The 12,886-nt window shown below is 38.1% G+C and overlaps 2 protein-coding genes across 5 annotated transcripts in view; one reads left to right on the forward strand and one right to left on the reverse strand.

The window, feature by feature from the left end:
- The first annotated feature begins 4,188 nt into the window (after window positions 1-4,188).
- On the forward strand, window positions 4,189-7,907 carry ANKRD37 (ankyrin repeat domain 37). Its single transcript, XM_024219231.2, has 5 exons — window positions 4,189-4,353; window positions 4,714-4,866; window positions 6,202-6,293; window positions 6,832-7,061; window positions 7,817-7,907. The coding sequence occupies exons 1-5, from the start codon at window positions 4,324-4,326 to the stop codon at window positions 7,828-7,830; spliced, it is 519 nt and encodes a 172-aa protein (XP_024074999.1). The 5' UTR covers window positions 4,189-4,323; the 3' UTR covers window positions 7,831-7,907.
- The window catches only part of UFSP2 (UFM1 specific peptidase 2), a 30,562-nt gene continuing 24,730 nt past the window's right edge, over window positions 7,055-12,886 (reverse strand). For all 4 annotated transcript variants that reach the window (XM_026647906.1, XM_026647905.2, XM_026647904.2 and 1 more), the window contains 2 exons: window positions 10,592-10,716; window positions 7,055-8,850 (listed from right to left, as the gene is read on the reverse strand). In XM_026647906.1, the coding sequence (XP_026503691.1) occupies window positions 8,764-8,850; window positions 10,592-10,716 (212 nt within the window). In that variant the 3' untranslated portion in view covers window positions 7,055-8,763. The remainder of the gene's footprint in view (window positions 8,851-10,591; window positions 10,717-12,886) is intronic.

A 12,886-nucleotide genomic window follows, 5' to 3' on the forward strand; every position in this document is an offset into this window, starting at 1 on the left:
TTTGTTAATTGCTCATCCACCCATGGAGTAAGAAGGCCTCATCCCATTGGTTTAAATGCTGGAAGAAGCAAATAAAAATAGTGAACGAGAAGATTTTTCATCTCTTTGCTGTTTGAACTCTGACAAGGGCCGACACTAGAAACAAAAGCAGAGATCCCCAGGGTCAACCTGGGATTAGCCCTAAAAGAGATTCAGTTCTGACAGATTATTATATCTCTGTTACCTTTTGGAACCATAGACTGAACTCATTTGTGCATATATGTTGCCTGCTTTAAACTGTACATAACTCTCTCATTTCTTTTTCCTAGTTAATAAATCCTTATTTAGTTTATTATAGGATTGGCTATCAGCATTGTCTTTGATGTGAGATCTAAGGTACAAATTAATCTGGGGTAAGTGACTGGCCTCTGGGGCATGAGAGCAACCTGAATATTTTGTGATTTTTGGTATAAGTGACTCAATGGTAAGACTGCTATAGTGATCTAGGAGTTCCCTTTTGTTACTGGTGAAATCTAATTATAGAATATTCACCCAGTTTGGGGTGTCTGCCCTGCTTTTGACAGTCTGTCCTGTGGTTGGGATTCACAGTCGTGAACCATTCCAGACAGTGTTACAGGTGCTTTTAAAATAATCACAGTTTCAAAACTCCCATTTTGTCCTCTTTTTTCAAGTGATGTTTGAAAGCTCCTCATTCCATTTTTGGCAGTGCAATCTGTTTCCATAGCAATGGAGGAAGCAGCTACCAGTAGAAATATAAGAGGAAAGCTTTCAGATATATCTGGCTAAAGCTGAGGGCTAAATTTTTGTTTTCTTCAGTAGCTCCAACCGATTTTAGGCTCCAACAGACTCGTAAAAATTCACCTCCATTAATTTTGTTAGAGTTACTCCAAGGAAGAATATGGTCCAATATGTCTAAACATACTTTGAAAATTTAAGATTTTGTTAAAGAGGAGTTTTTTAATATATCACATTAAAGACATTTTTTAAATTATTTCATTTGATAAATGGAATATAAAGAACATTCTGCAAAAGCAACGACCCACTTCAGGAAAGTCAGTTATACTGGATTCCTACACTTCTTGGGTAGCTGAAGGTATGTGTGTGGGTATAATATAAAACTGCACATGTCTTATGCTATTTTTTATGCTCAGTCTCATTTCTTTATACATATGCAAAATATGTTAATACAGTATTATAGTTGAAATTGTCAATGCATAAGAATTTTTAAAAAGTAAGTTTCCACAGCCACTGTAACTTGGGCTTGTAATTGGGAGGCATTTTGTATTATTGTATATAGTGCTAGACTTTATGTAGGAGTGGATTAAGATAGAACCTTGGTATCCATGTTTTACGATCAGTGACTGGGAGGAGTACAGCTGACTGATGCAAACCTGGTGCCTACTGGGGTGGGCTGGGCTTGGCAGGAAGATCAAGAATTTGTAGGTAGGAGGAAGATAAGAGACAATCTGTTGTGCAGGTGGCCAGTCTGGGAGGGTGAGATATTTTGGGTGAGGTTTGGCTTGAAGCCAGAACCTGTAGAGCAATGCAGATGTATTGGGGGCCTTAAAATGTGGGGTGATCCAGGCCCTATTTAGCCTTATATCCAGAAGTGAATTATACATCTGCAGTGTAGTTATGATTGCTGTGGAAACCATAATTTTGATTTTTCAGGTACCTGTGCATTTGAAATCCAAAGTGTTTTTTGGATGGAATTTGCTTGGTTTTGTGTGTGGGAATAAAAGACTGAATATAGTAATTGCACAGATGTGTTTATTTCAGTCTGAAATGAGAGAAGCAAAAATGCTCACACATTGAAGTACATGCACTAACTTGGTATATTACATGTGTATCTGGAGCTCTGCAGCTTGTTATATATATTCCACCTATTTTGCATACCTTCTGTTTATTTCAATATGTGCTTTAATTTTCTAAGTAGGAAAGGGAGGATGAGAGAGATGATATATTAAAAATAAATGCATTGGTCTTGTAAAACTAAACTTCTCTTAAAGGAACATTGTTAAGGTTCGTAGGGATCAAATTTCACTTTTTCTTTCTAAATCTATTTACCATGTCCATTCAGTTTTGTTTTTCCAAAACAAATGATACAGTGATATATATTTTTTTAATTATGCCAGTAGTCAGGAATAACTTCCATAACAAACAAGAATGCATGTGTCATGGAGTCAAAAAAAGCTTGCTAAGGAAACAGAATTCATTTTAAAGTTTTAAAGCAGGAAAAGTTCCAGGCTATATTACAAATTGGAGACATGGTTAAAACAGAGTTCAGTTCAGTCTGTACTGTAAGACTTTATTTTAAATACCTTAGAATCATAGGACTGGAAAGGACTTGAGAGGTCCTCTAGTTCAGTCCCCTGAAGGGAAACTGACATGTAATTCAATCTCCTGCCACAGTTGATTTAATAGTGTAGACAAGACAGGAAGTTACTTTGAAACATGAACCTAACAAGTATTTTGTCCATACTAAACATTTTGACATGTCTGCGTTACAAAACTGTGCTAAAATAGGCCTATGACTGGGGAGGCCTATACCATGGTTTCTTGAAGTATGATTGGTTTAAAACAACAAAACCCTGTCCACCACAGACACTGGAATTGCTCAGAGAATGCTAACTACCTCCATGTTTGAAAATGGTTGTCAAGCAATTGTGCTTGATAGCAACTATTTCTGAATAGGTTGTAGCTATTCTATTTCAATGGATACAGGTCTATATATAATTTGATTTTGTCTGTGTGGCTTGTGACAACATCTGAACCTCAATGGCTTTGTTGAGTCTGAACTTTTGATGAGCTTAAACTTAACCCAGACTTGATGTCTCTGTCTGAACTTTTAATCAAAGCTCTGACCTGCGAACTACTCATGACACCCCCCTCCCCTTAAGTAGCCATCTCCCCTTTTGTCTTTTTGAATCTACATTTTAACCTGTTTTATCCTGTAGAATCTTGATTGATTATGCATGACCATTATGATCTGTTAATCACTTTGTTTACTTCTGTGTATAAATATTGATGCTCACCCCTAATAAACTTGCCACATTACTCTGAAGCCTTTTAAGCTAAGGATAGTGTGAGCCCGTTGATCAATGAATTGGTGTCTGGTCTCTGACAGATTGTGAGCCCATACCAACTCCGCACGAACTCGGGTGCTGGAGAGGTGAGTAAGGACTTGCTTTTTACCTAACAGCTTAGTAACTGAGGATCTGAAAATAAAAGTTCTATTTTTGCTAGATTTATTTTTAATAGAAATGAATTTGCAATTAAGGATTGGAACACAGTCCTTTCCATAAGTCACCAGTACAAACCCAGCTCAGGTTGGTAATAACTTTGCCATAATTGTTGGCAATATCAACAGAGTCCAATGACAGACTGGGCCCATAGACAACTACTAGCTTCTTCCTAGAGGCAGTCCTTGAATTGGGAGATAGAAGATGATCTTGTTAATAGCCTGGCTTCTGTTGGTTGAAAATGATGGATCATATCAGTTTTCCCCTAATTCAGATCTGGAGAGGTGGTCTCTCCACATCGGAGTTGAGATGCATTGGCAGGTCAGCATGGGCCAGCTTGCACAGCTGTAGCTAGTTATGCACCTATTCCATTTGCAAGCTCTAAACTCACACACACACGTTTTCAAAATAAGTGAATTGGGATAAACCACAGCAGATAAGAGAAGTGTGGGTCTTGCTTAAACCATTCACTTCTGGATGAGTGTGACAGCAGGAGTTTTGAAAGAATCCTTCTCACGGGGAGGCTTTGTTTCACGCTCCCGCATACGTGCATGAAGAAGCATATGTCTAGCTATCTATAGCTTCATAGAGAGACCAATAATTAGTCTAGAGGAATTGTTTTTCTTCCTTCCTCTCCTGCGGCTGCAGCAGAAAGCGAAGGGGTGTGGGTCTGCGTGTGTGAATGTGTGTGATACGTGCCTAGCTGCACTATGCTCCATGGCCGCCCCACCTGCCACAAGCCCTGGGCTGCCCCGCCCTCCTTTGCGCTGTACACTGAAACACATGCTAGGAGAGCCCGCCCAGGACTGCTGGAGAAAGCATCAGAAGGAGCCAATCACCGCACAAGAAGGCGGGTTGAACTGCATGTGCTCCTGTTTGTGTACGTGCAGGAGCCGGTTCCCAGCAGAGTGGGAGGGGAGTTCAGCACGGAGGTTCCTTTTTAGCGCTTGCACGGTGTCTGACGCGCTACATGCACTAGACAGAATCGGGGACGGGCGTGCTGGACTTCTCCTCCATTCGCCCCACCGCAGCAGCCGTCCCAGAACACAGGGAGTAAGTAGTCCTCAGCCGAAAAGAGACAATGTGGATGATGCTGGATTGCAGCTCAGAGGTGAGGCTGAGGAGTTTGTAGCGTTTTTCCGTGCATTGTTAGAAGTCCTGGTGTTGAGTTGTTTGAAATGTAGTTTTACCACTATTGTCTAAACCCAAATCCCACTGATGTCGGCAGGATTTTGCCAGTTTCTCTCTCGATTTGGTGGTTTGCGTTCCAACAAAGCTAATAGCCTGGTTCTTTCAAGTTGAAAAGCCTATGATAAAGGGGCATAAACATTAGATGATCTCTTGGTTCTCTGTGAAGGGGAAGGTCGGGGATACCTTCAGATTTTTCTGCTACTGTATAATTTATCTTTTAGGTCTAAGAATAACGTGAAGCTAAATGTATTTTTAAAACACTTGTTTTCCCCCCCTGTAGTCTGACGGCTTGAGCCTCCTGCTTGAGGCGGGGACTGGGGTGAATGCACCCGCAGATGCCTTTGGTCAGTCCCCAGCGCACTTGGCTGCTTGTGGAGGACAAGCTTTTTTTCTACTCTGGCAACTGCAAACAGGCGCTAATCTCAACCAACAGGTACAAGTAATGCCTTTTTGTTTCTTTTGGACTGCCTTATTCCAATGAAGCATGTTATTTGTATGAAAGGTATATTGTTTATGTAAATCTTCAGTTGTCACAGATTTGATGAGATATACAGACTGTTTGCCTGTGGTTATTTGTTGCATCTCATCTATACAATTTCATACAAAGGACACCTGTTTTCATGTAATAAACATCTCTTCCCCAGTCCTCAATCAATAATCAGTTGTAAACACTTTCAAAATAGACTCTTCCTCATGTAAAATGTACTTTAAAATTCATTCTGGTTAGTGTGTGTTCAGATTGTTTTGTAGATATATAGGACCCCTGTCAAATCTGAAACTTTGTCTCCTGATTTTGCACATGGTAGAGAACTTTAGTATCCCCTTTATCCTGTCAGGGTCTTGGGAATGTTCACATTATCTTCTTCCAATATATATCAAGGTCTGTTATGGACTCACACTTATCTCAATAGCAGATAATGTTTGTGATTTGCTTGTATCTCTGCACTTCTCTATGAATGGGTGCCATTACCTCCTAACTCTGTGTTTTGCTGGCAGATCCTGCTGCATTGATTAGTGAATGAATGTGGATATGTAGCAGAGGTGGATGAGACACTATTGTGTTGATTAGTGGGTGTGGATATGTAGCGGAGGTGGGTCAGAAACTGTTTTCACATCCCTCAAATATTTTCAAGTGTTCAATTTTTTTTCCCCTCTCTCAGCTCATAATGAAAAGTCAATCTCAAGTTTTCACAGACCAAATTTGTTTTCAGATCAGGTCAGTGTTTTGATAACTTTAAAACATTTCACTTTGATTTGACCATTTAAAACTTTTTTTTTTTTTAGTTTAATTAGCTTAAATTTCTACAGGGAAAGTCATGTTGAATTGGAAAAACAAGAATTTTCATTTTGAAAGTGTCAAACAAAAATATTTTGTTAGTTTCTAAACTTTGAAATTTGTCAAATCCAAACCTGTTTTGTGAACAGTTTTGGTTTTGATGAATTGGCATTTTCTGATATTGAAAAATTCCCAACTAGCTCTGAGTACACATTTTGTAGAAAGGCTGTTCTAGGAGATAAAGGTTTTGCAACAGATTTTGCACATAATCTGGCAGCAGCTTGTTATATGAATAAAGAATATTCTAAAAATACTTAATAGCAGCTGCTGTTTGTATTTAACTGGAAATATACTTTCTGACCCACCTTTCTGACTTGCATCAAGATTGTGTCATATAGAGTTGTGATGGTGCTCAAACTGGTTAATCTCTCCCTGCCACCTTATTAAGTGATTATGATATACTAAGGGTGAAATTCTATTTTATGTTTTTAGGATTGCCATGGAGAAGCTCCTATTCATAAGGCAGCTAAAGTTGGGAGCTTGGAGTGTCTTGCTCTACTCGTTGCCAGTGATGCCAGAATAGAGTAAGTCAAAAACTACATTTAACTAATTCAAATATTAGCCCTCCAAGAAGTTATTCATGTAACTTATTCTGCTATAATCTTAACATATATGAACATGAAATGTATGCTAATACAAAACTTTGTTTCCTGTTCAAACTATATTGTGGTAGTTGGAATGCAATGTGCATATTTTTAATAAGTGTAAAAATATGGTGCAGCCATTACAAGTATTTATCATGATAGTCCACGTACTGTACAACTATACCATTGTCTTTCACTTTTGGCTTAGAGAAAAACTTCTTTACCATAGCAGCTAAGAGGAGCTTACTGGTCATAGCTCCCTGGTTGGAGGAGCTTTCCATTTCATCTATTGGTTATACTGTTCTTACATCTTATACTTGGGACAATTTCTTTAGTCTTGATTTTTTGATAGCTTATTTCTCTGCTGCAAATATTTTTGCACTTGAAATAAAGATGTATTACTGAAGAATTACGATGACTGCCTCATCTTACATAGTGACGATTTGAAATTAGCTGTGTGTTAACTTTTGTGTTACAGTTTGTGCAATAATGATGGACAAACAGCAGAAGATCTTGCATGGGCTTTTGGATTTCTGGAGTGTGCCAAGTTCCTCACAACTGTTAAACATACTCAAAATATGAAGCTAAGAGAACAATCTAGCTGCTCACTTAAGGACAATTGTGGTTTGCCAAGAGAGGCTTTAGCTGGACAGAAACGAGCATATGGAATTATGGGACCAACAAACAGAAAGAGGAGGAGATCAGATGGTATGTAGTTTATGATAGTTTACAAATTAAACGCTTAGCCAGGACTGGTTTAATACATATCAGAATATTTTTAAACCAAAATCTCAGACTCAGTATTTAAATACATTACCTGAATTTGTCAGTAGATATGTAGTAGTGGTGGTGAGGCACGGCCCTTCAATGCATCCACATATACCTATGTGGTAAGGCTGCTATTCAGTCAGAATATTAATGTTGCATAGAAGAACATGCTGCCACGACACATGTGTGTTCCAATAAAAGGCCAAATTACTTTTGTGCATTGGGTCAGGGTGGATGGATTTAAATCAAAGCTATTTAAATCACTGATTTTAATCATTAGAAAATCAACATGAAGGTAAGCTTGAATTAAATAATAGCTTTTAATTATTTTTAGTTAAAGGTTTATTCTTATTGGTAACCCCTTAAAACATGTTGATTTGCAAGTAAATATAGTCTTTTTGCAAACCAGGAGAGTGTGCTATATTTATACATATTCATTTAATCAAGCATAAATCTTAACTTCTTACTAGATTGACACAAATCACAAGGAAAAAATTAATCTCTACTTGGATGGAAATTTCAAATTCAATTAAATGCACAAAACAACATTTTAAAAAATTTAAATACAACTACCTAGGTTTTAGGTAGAAAGAGAGAGGGATGCATTAAACAGCCATCCTATACTATAGCCAAGTGTTTTGATAAATCCAGATGTATACTTCTATTTTGTAAAGTAAGCTCTTTTGTTTGAACAGATATCACATCTTAGACTGCAAGTGGGAAAATCTGTAACCCTGTGAAGAATCTGAAATCTGCAAAAAACAACATTATTGGTCTATGAACTAAGCAGCCCAATATTTGATGTTCTGCTGTTTCCTTCTGAGGAGGAGGAAATCTTGGTTACTTTTGCTTCTTGAAGAAGACATTTTTCTAGAATACTTGGTATTCACACAGAGGGGTGTGTGTGTGTGTGTGTGTGTGTGTGTGTTCAATTGTAGACTATGTATAATAGGGCAGTTTCTTCTCTGGTAAATAGCAAAACAAAGTTGATACTTAGCACATACAGTGTTTCTCTCTGGCTCCTTCCATCCAAAGTGCTATAGGAGATTAACATTTTGTTAAGTGGCATTCCCTGCCTATCACGTCGTTGTGTGATATTACTGGCTGCTGTCAAACAGTTACCACACTTCACTACAGAGAGGGGTCTATTGGCGCTCTAAGGATAGTTTAGGTCAGTTTAAAGTCACATTTAATTCTGCACATCTTACTAATGAGCCATCTTTGCTTTTATGAGCAAGAGCTGCTTACATGAGTAAATGTTAAAGGACCAGCCCCTAAATTTGTAAAGCACTTCAGGAGCCTTCAGAAAGCAAGAGACATTACAAATATTAGATTACCTTTATCTTAATTTTGGCAATTGAGAAACTCCTTTAATTAAACTTGTCTATACAAGAATGCAGTTGAATCTGATTTATTCTTCCATTTTTGATGATGTTTTTATTTAAAAAGACATTTTATACTTAAATTGCTGTGTAAAGAATTCAACTAGCATTTTTATTTCAACTACTTTTGACTGACAAAATACCATTTAAATTGAAAATAAGTAAGTTTTCTAAAGCTTATGCATTTTATTTTAAATAAGCCAGCTCTGTCTATATCAAGTCTTAAATTCTGGATTAACATGATTTTTTGCAATTGGAATTTAAATGGTTTTTGGTCGCTGAGGTAGGCAGAGGTTGTAATAAGCATCCTTGCTCCAAAAGTCTGGGCCCTTCCATCCACACCAACCCTGTACAGGAAAAATCAAAATAAAGCCATTTCTAAAACAGTTGTGCTTAGCAGATTTGGTCCATGAGTACTGTCATACCTGTCAGGTTTTATAGTTTTCATAATTCAGTATATGCATAAACAGAACAGGCTCCATTTTTTTGACACAAACAGCTAGAAATTATGATGCTGTTAAAATTGAAGTCTAATAGCAACATTATCTTCTGCCTTATGTTTTGTAGTATTTTTATTCTTAATCACATCACACTATTTTTATAATTGAAAATAACTGAAGTCTAATTTTTATAAAATAGTGCATACACTTAGGGTGTGTTCTTGGAACTTTACAGCATCCTAATTTAGACCCCAATTCTGCAAACATTTATGCATGTGCTTATATTTATCACATTAATAGTTTTATTCAAAGCAGTGAGACTGCTCAGGTGCTTAAAGTTGAGTGCATTTGTAAATTTCTTCAGAAATTAACAAGTTAAGAGTATGTGAAGTTCTATTGATATGACTAGACCAGTCTCAGGACTTGAAAAATTACCAGAAACCTACCATACTAATCCAAGGCAGATGCAAAAGTAAAGGGGGCTCCCAGAATAGTTCAAGGACAGTATCCAACCTAAGCTACTGGGAAGGGAGAGCATGCTGGATGGAATTCATACTAAAGTGCTTTCCCACCATTCAAAAATCAGCCCCAGTTTAATAGCTGTGATAAATCTGAAGCTGCCTGGCTGTTAAGAAGGAGCTCTCTCTTACCATGGCAGCAGTAGGCTCTGAGATTGGGATCTGGTATTCTGCAACTATGCCATTCCTAGAGCCTCACATCTTTTTATTATAAGATATCCCTCCTCTCTGAATAGTTCAAATTTCTACCCCTCCTGCTGCTGACTTTCCTGGAGCAGCTGGCAGAATGAAACTGATACAATTCGCTGCCCTCAATTTCATATCTGCCTACAGGATAAATAGAACCTGATGAGCCTTATTAATTACACTCTGCTACTACTTGGCTTTACTATGAGCAACAGCAGAGGAACTGGAGCCATCTGTCTGCAGATTCAGGAAGATGGAATTGCGTGGTTTATCTTCCAAACTATAAAGACTAGACACTGAGTCCAAATTTGCATGTATTTCTTTAAAGGGATCCTGATATCTTTTGTACTGATATAGACAAAAGCTATTTACCTAATTTCATGGAAACTCTCTCTAAAATTTTGATATTAACATATATATAACCAGATATAAACGACTCTGTACTAGACACAAGGTGGTGGCATCAGGGATATTCAGTCCTGAGGGAAGTAAAGAGCATTCCTTCTTACTGTAAAAAAAACAAAAAAACTATGTTCTCCCAGACACTGCACCTCTTCAGTCATTAAGTTCCACAGGCCAGATGTAAGGGTATGCTGTACTGGTATATTCAGCTGGCCTCTGGGCTGGCCACCAGGTGGGATCAGCATTTTCCTTGCAGTGATAGTGTCCTTCAGTCCAGGGACTGAGCAACCTCAGTAGGGCTGAATTATATATAAACTGACCCCAACCCCTAAGGGGCTGAAAGAAGTTTGCTTACATGCATGTGTGGGTGTGGGTGTAGTAGATATAAATAAATCTACATGTTTGTAAAAAAGATTACTTTTAAGAGAAATTAAAATTATGCAAGTAAAAAATAATTCCAATGCTATCGCTCCAACGCTGGTCATGCCATATAACCATTTATTAATGTTGTAAGTAGAAACTAAATGAAGTTAAAATCTCACCTTTTCCAAGATAACATGCAGATCTTCTGCACCAGTGTAATGTGGGTCTAGAATCAGAAATTTAATGTGTCCTGTAACCTCATTCCATGCCACTCCTAGTACTGTGTGAGCCAGAACGCCTCCACCTGGATTGGAGAAAATATATGCCCTTTCTAAGATTTTGTACAGTTTGACAGACTTATTTTTTTTTCACCCATACATAGGTCAATACTTTCTATTAGCTGCCAGATCTATGAGTGAAGTTTCATTCTCTAGGCTATGAAAAATAGTAGGGTAACTGCATCGTGTAAGATCCTTCATGGAATAGGATAGCCAAAATAAGGACAAAGTTGTAAAACCGAGTAGTTATTACCACAAAGAAATAATTTTACTTAACCATTTGATCTCTGTCTCTCTCCCAATTCAGCAGTGAGTATTATGATTCCACACCACCAGCTGAAATCATGAACATTTTGAATACACCAGTTATGCCCAGTCTATATAGAAATGGTCAGTTCTAGAAGAAGACCTCAGTCTAAGAAACTTCCCAAAAATAAAAAGACTAAATCAAAAAAATATAATAATTGGTCATTTGTGAGCAATAAATCAAAAGAGGAGAAAAAGAAGGGATACGGTATGTATAACTAGAGCACAACAATGTTTAGTTACTAGATACCAAGGTTAACATACACAAGTCTAAAATGTTAAAACTATGAGGATTAGGTATAAAAGCCCATAAAGGTAAATACCACTTGTCTGTTTCTCACCTCTCCAACACAGTTAGGCTACAAGCTGGGTGACTAGACTGAGTTAAGTAGGGACTAGAAGAAACCAAATAATATGTAAGTATTTCCTTTCTCCTACATGACCCTGGTCATTCTGGACATTAAGAATTTCAAAAGCAGTATTCAAAATCAAATACATTAGAGTGAGTACTGAGAACCACTTGCCATGGTAACCCTTGAAAAATCTTCCTGATTGCAGCATACCTCCTCCAAAGATGGTATCTGTAAATGCCTCAAGATTTCCCTATAATAGCAAGAAAGGATTTTTAAGTGGCCTTGTATAATCTCAATGGGGAGGCACCTCCTTATCTGCCCAAAGCTACATGATCCAGCACACTGCCAGAATGGTTCAAGACACCTGGTGGAGGGGCACCCTTTTAGCTTGGTAGCTTTCCTTAATTAATTCTCTCAACAATCATGCCACAGAAGCTTTGGAAGCCATGAGCGTCTTTTCTTAGTATCTCCATACACGATGAAAATCACTAGACAGATGTAGTTTAGAGGAGGTAATAAGTTTCAGAACCCATCTACCCATCACTGTTTCCATAGGTTCTCTGAGGACTTGGGAAGGAGCTGAATTTCTGAGTCAGGATGTCTGCTGTTTCCCACTCACTAGCTCAATGAAGATTAGGTGCAGGAAGAATGGTTTCTGGCTTTTCTTACTCCAACCTGCAACAATGGGAGGGGACCTCTTGCTGAGTTGGCCCTCAGCTCTACATGCAACTTGGTTGCCTTGAGAGGACCTGAGAGTCCACTTCCATAGAATACTGCTCTGATGGTTCAGTGTGGTGGGACCAAAGAAACTCCACAAAAGGGAGTATAAAGGAGGAGAAGCCCCAAAAGAAAGGGTGGGGATATCAGTATGGGGGAGGGGAAATGATAGAACTTTCAAAAATTGTTTTATTTAGGGTCCTTGAAAGCCTGCAGTTAAGGCAGATGGGGCCTTTGGTGCTTCCATTAACAAGGCCAAGCACAGTGCACATCAAGATGGAAATTCCTTGGGATTTCTGGAATTTAGCACAATAAAACTAATCCCCCAAAGGAGAATTAAAAATGATGGTGGGGGTTTTACAAGCAGAAATAAGGTTCCCTCAAAAGGGCTTACGCCAGGACTGGTAAAGCCACACTAGAATCAAAAGAAAATGTAGGCAGATGGGATATTAGTTTTCACAAGTTGAATTGATATGGGTTGGGAGATGCAGATTATAATGGGCCACATGCATTGAACCTATCTGAGATTCCTGAGGCTGGGGCCCTTGTGAAAAGCTCTCATACTGAAGCTTCTGAAGAAAAACACAGAGACCCAAGACTGAAGATTGTAAATTTATAGAGCAATTTCTACTTGCTGCTGATTAGTGGGTAGCACTTATGGACAGCTTTAGATGGAGTAGGGAAAGAAAGATTAAAATACCAAAGGAACTTCTTACTGACAAAGCACTGCCATATTCTGTCAGGTCAGAAAGGGTGAGAAGAAAGTAAATGCCAAAAATCAAAGCAAAAAGAATAGTTAAAAAGCATATAAAGAAGTTTC

This window comes from Terrapene carolina, unplaced genomic scaffold (genome assembly GCF_002925995.2).
Source record: "Terrapene carolina triunguis isolate 2854851 unplaced genomic scaffold, T_m_triunguis-2.0 Scaffold66, whole genome shotgun sequence".
NCBI lineage: Eukaryota > Metazoa > Chordata > Testudines > Emydidae > Terrapene > Terrapene triunguis.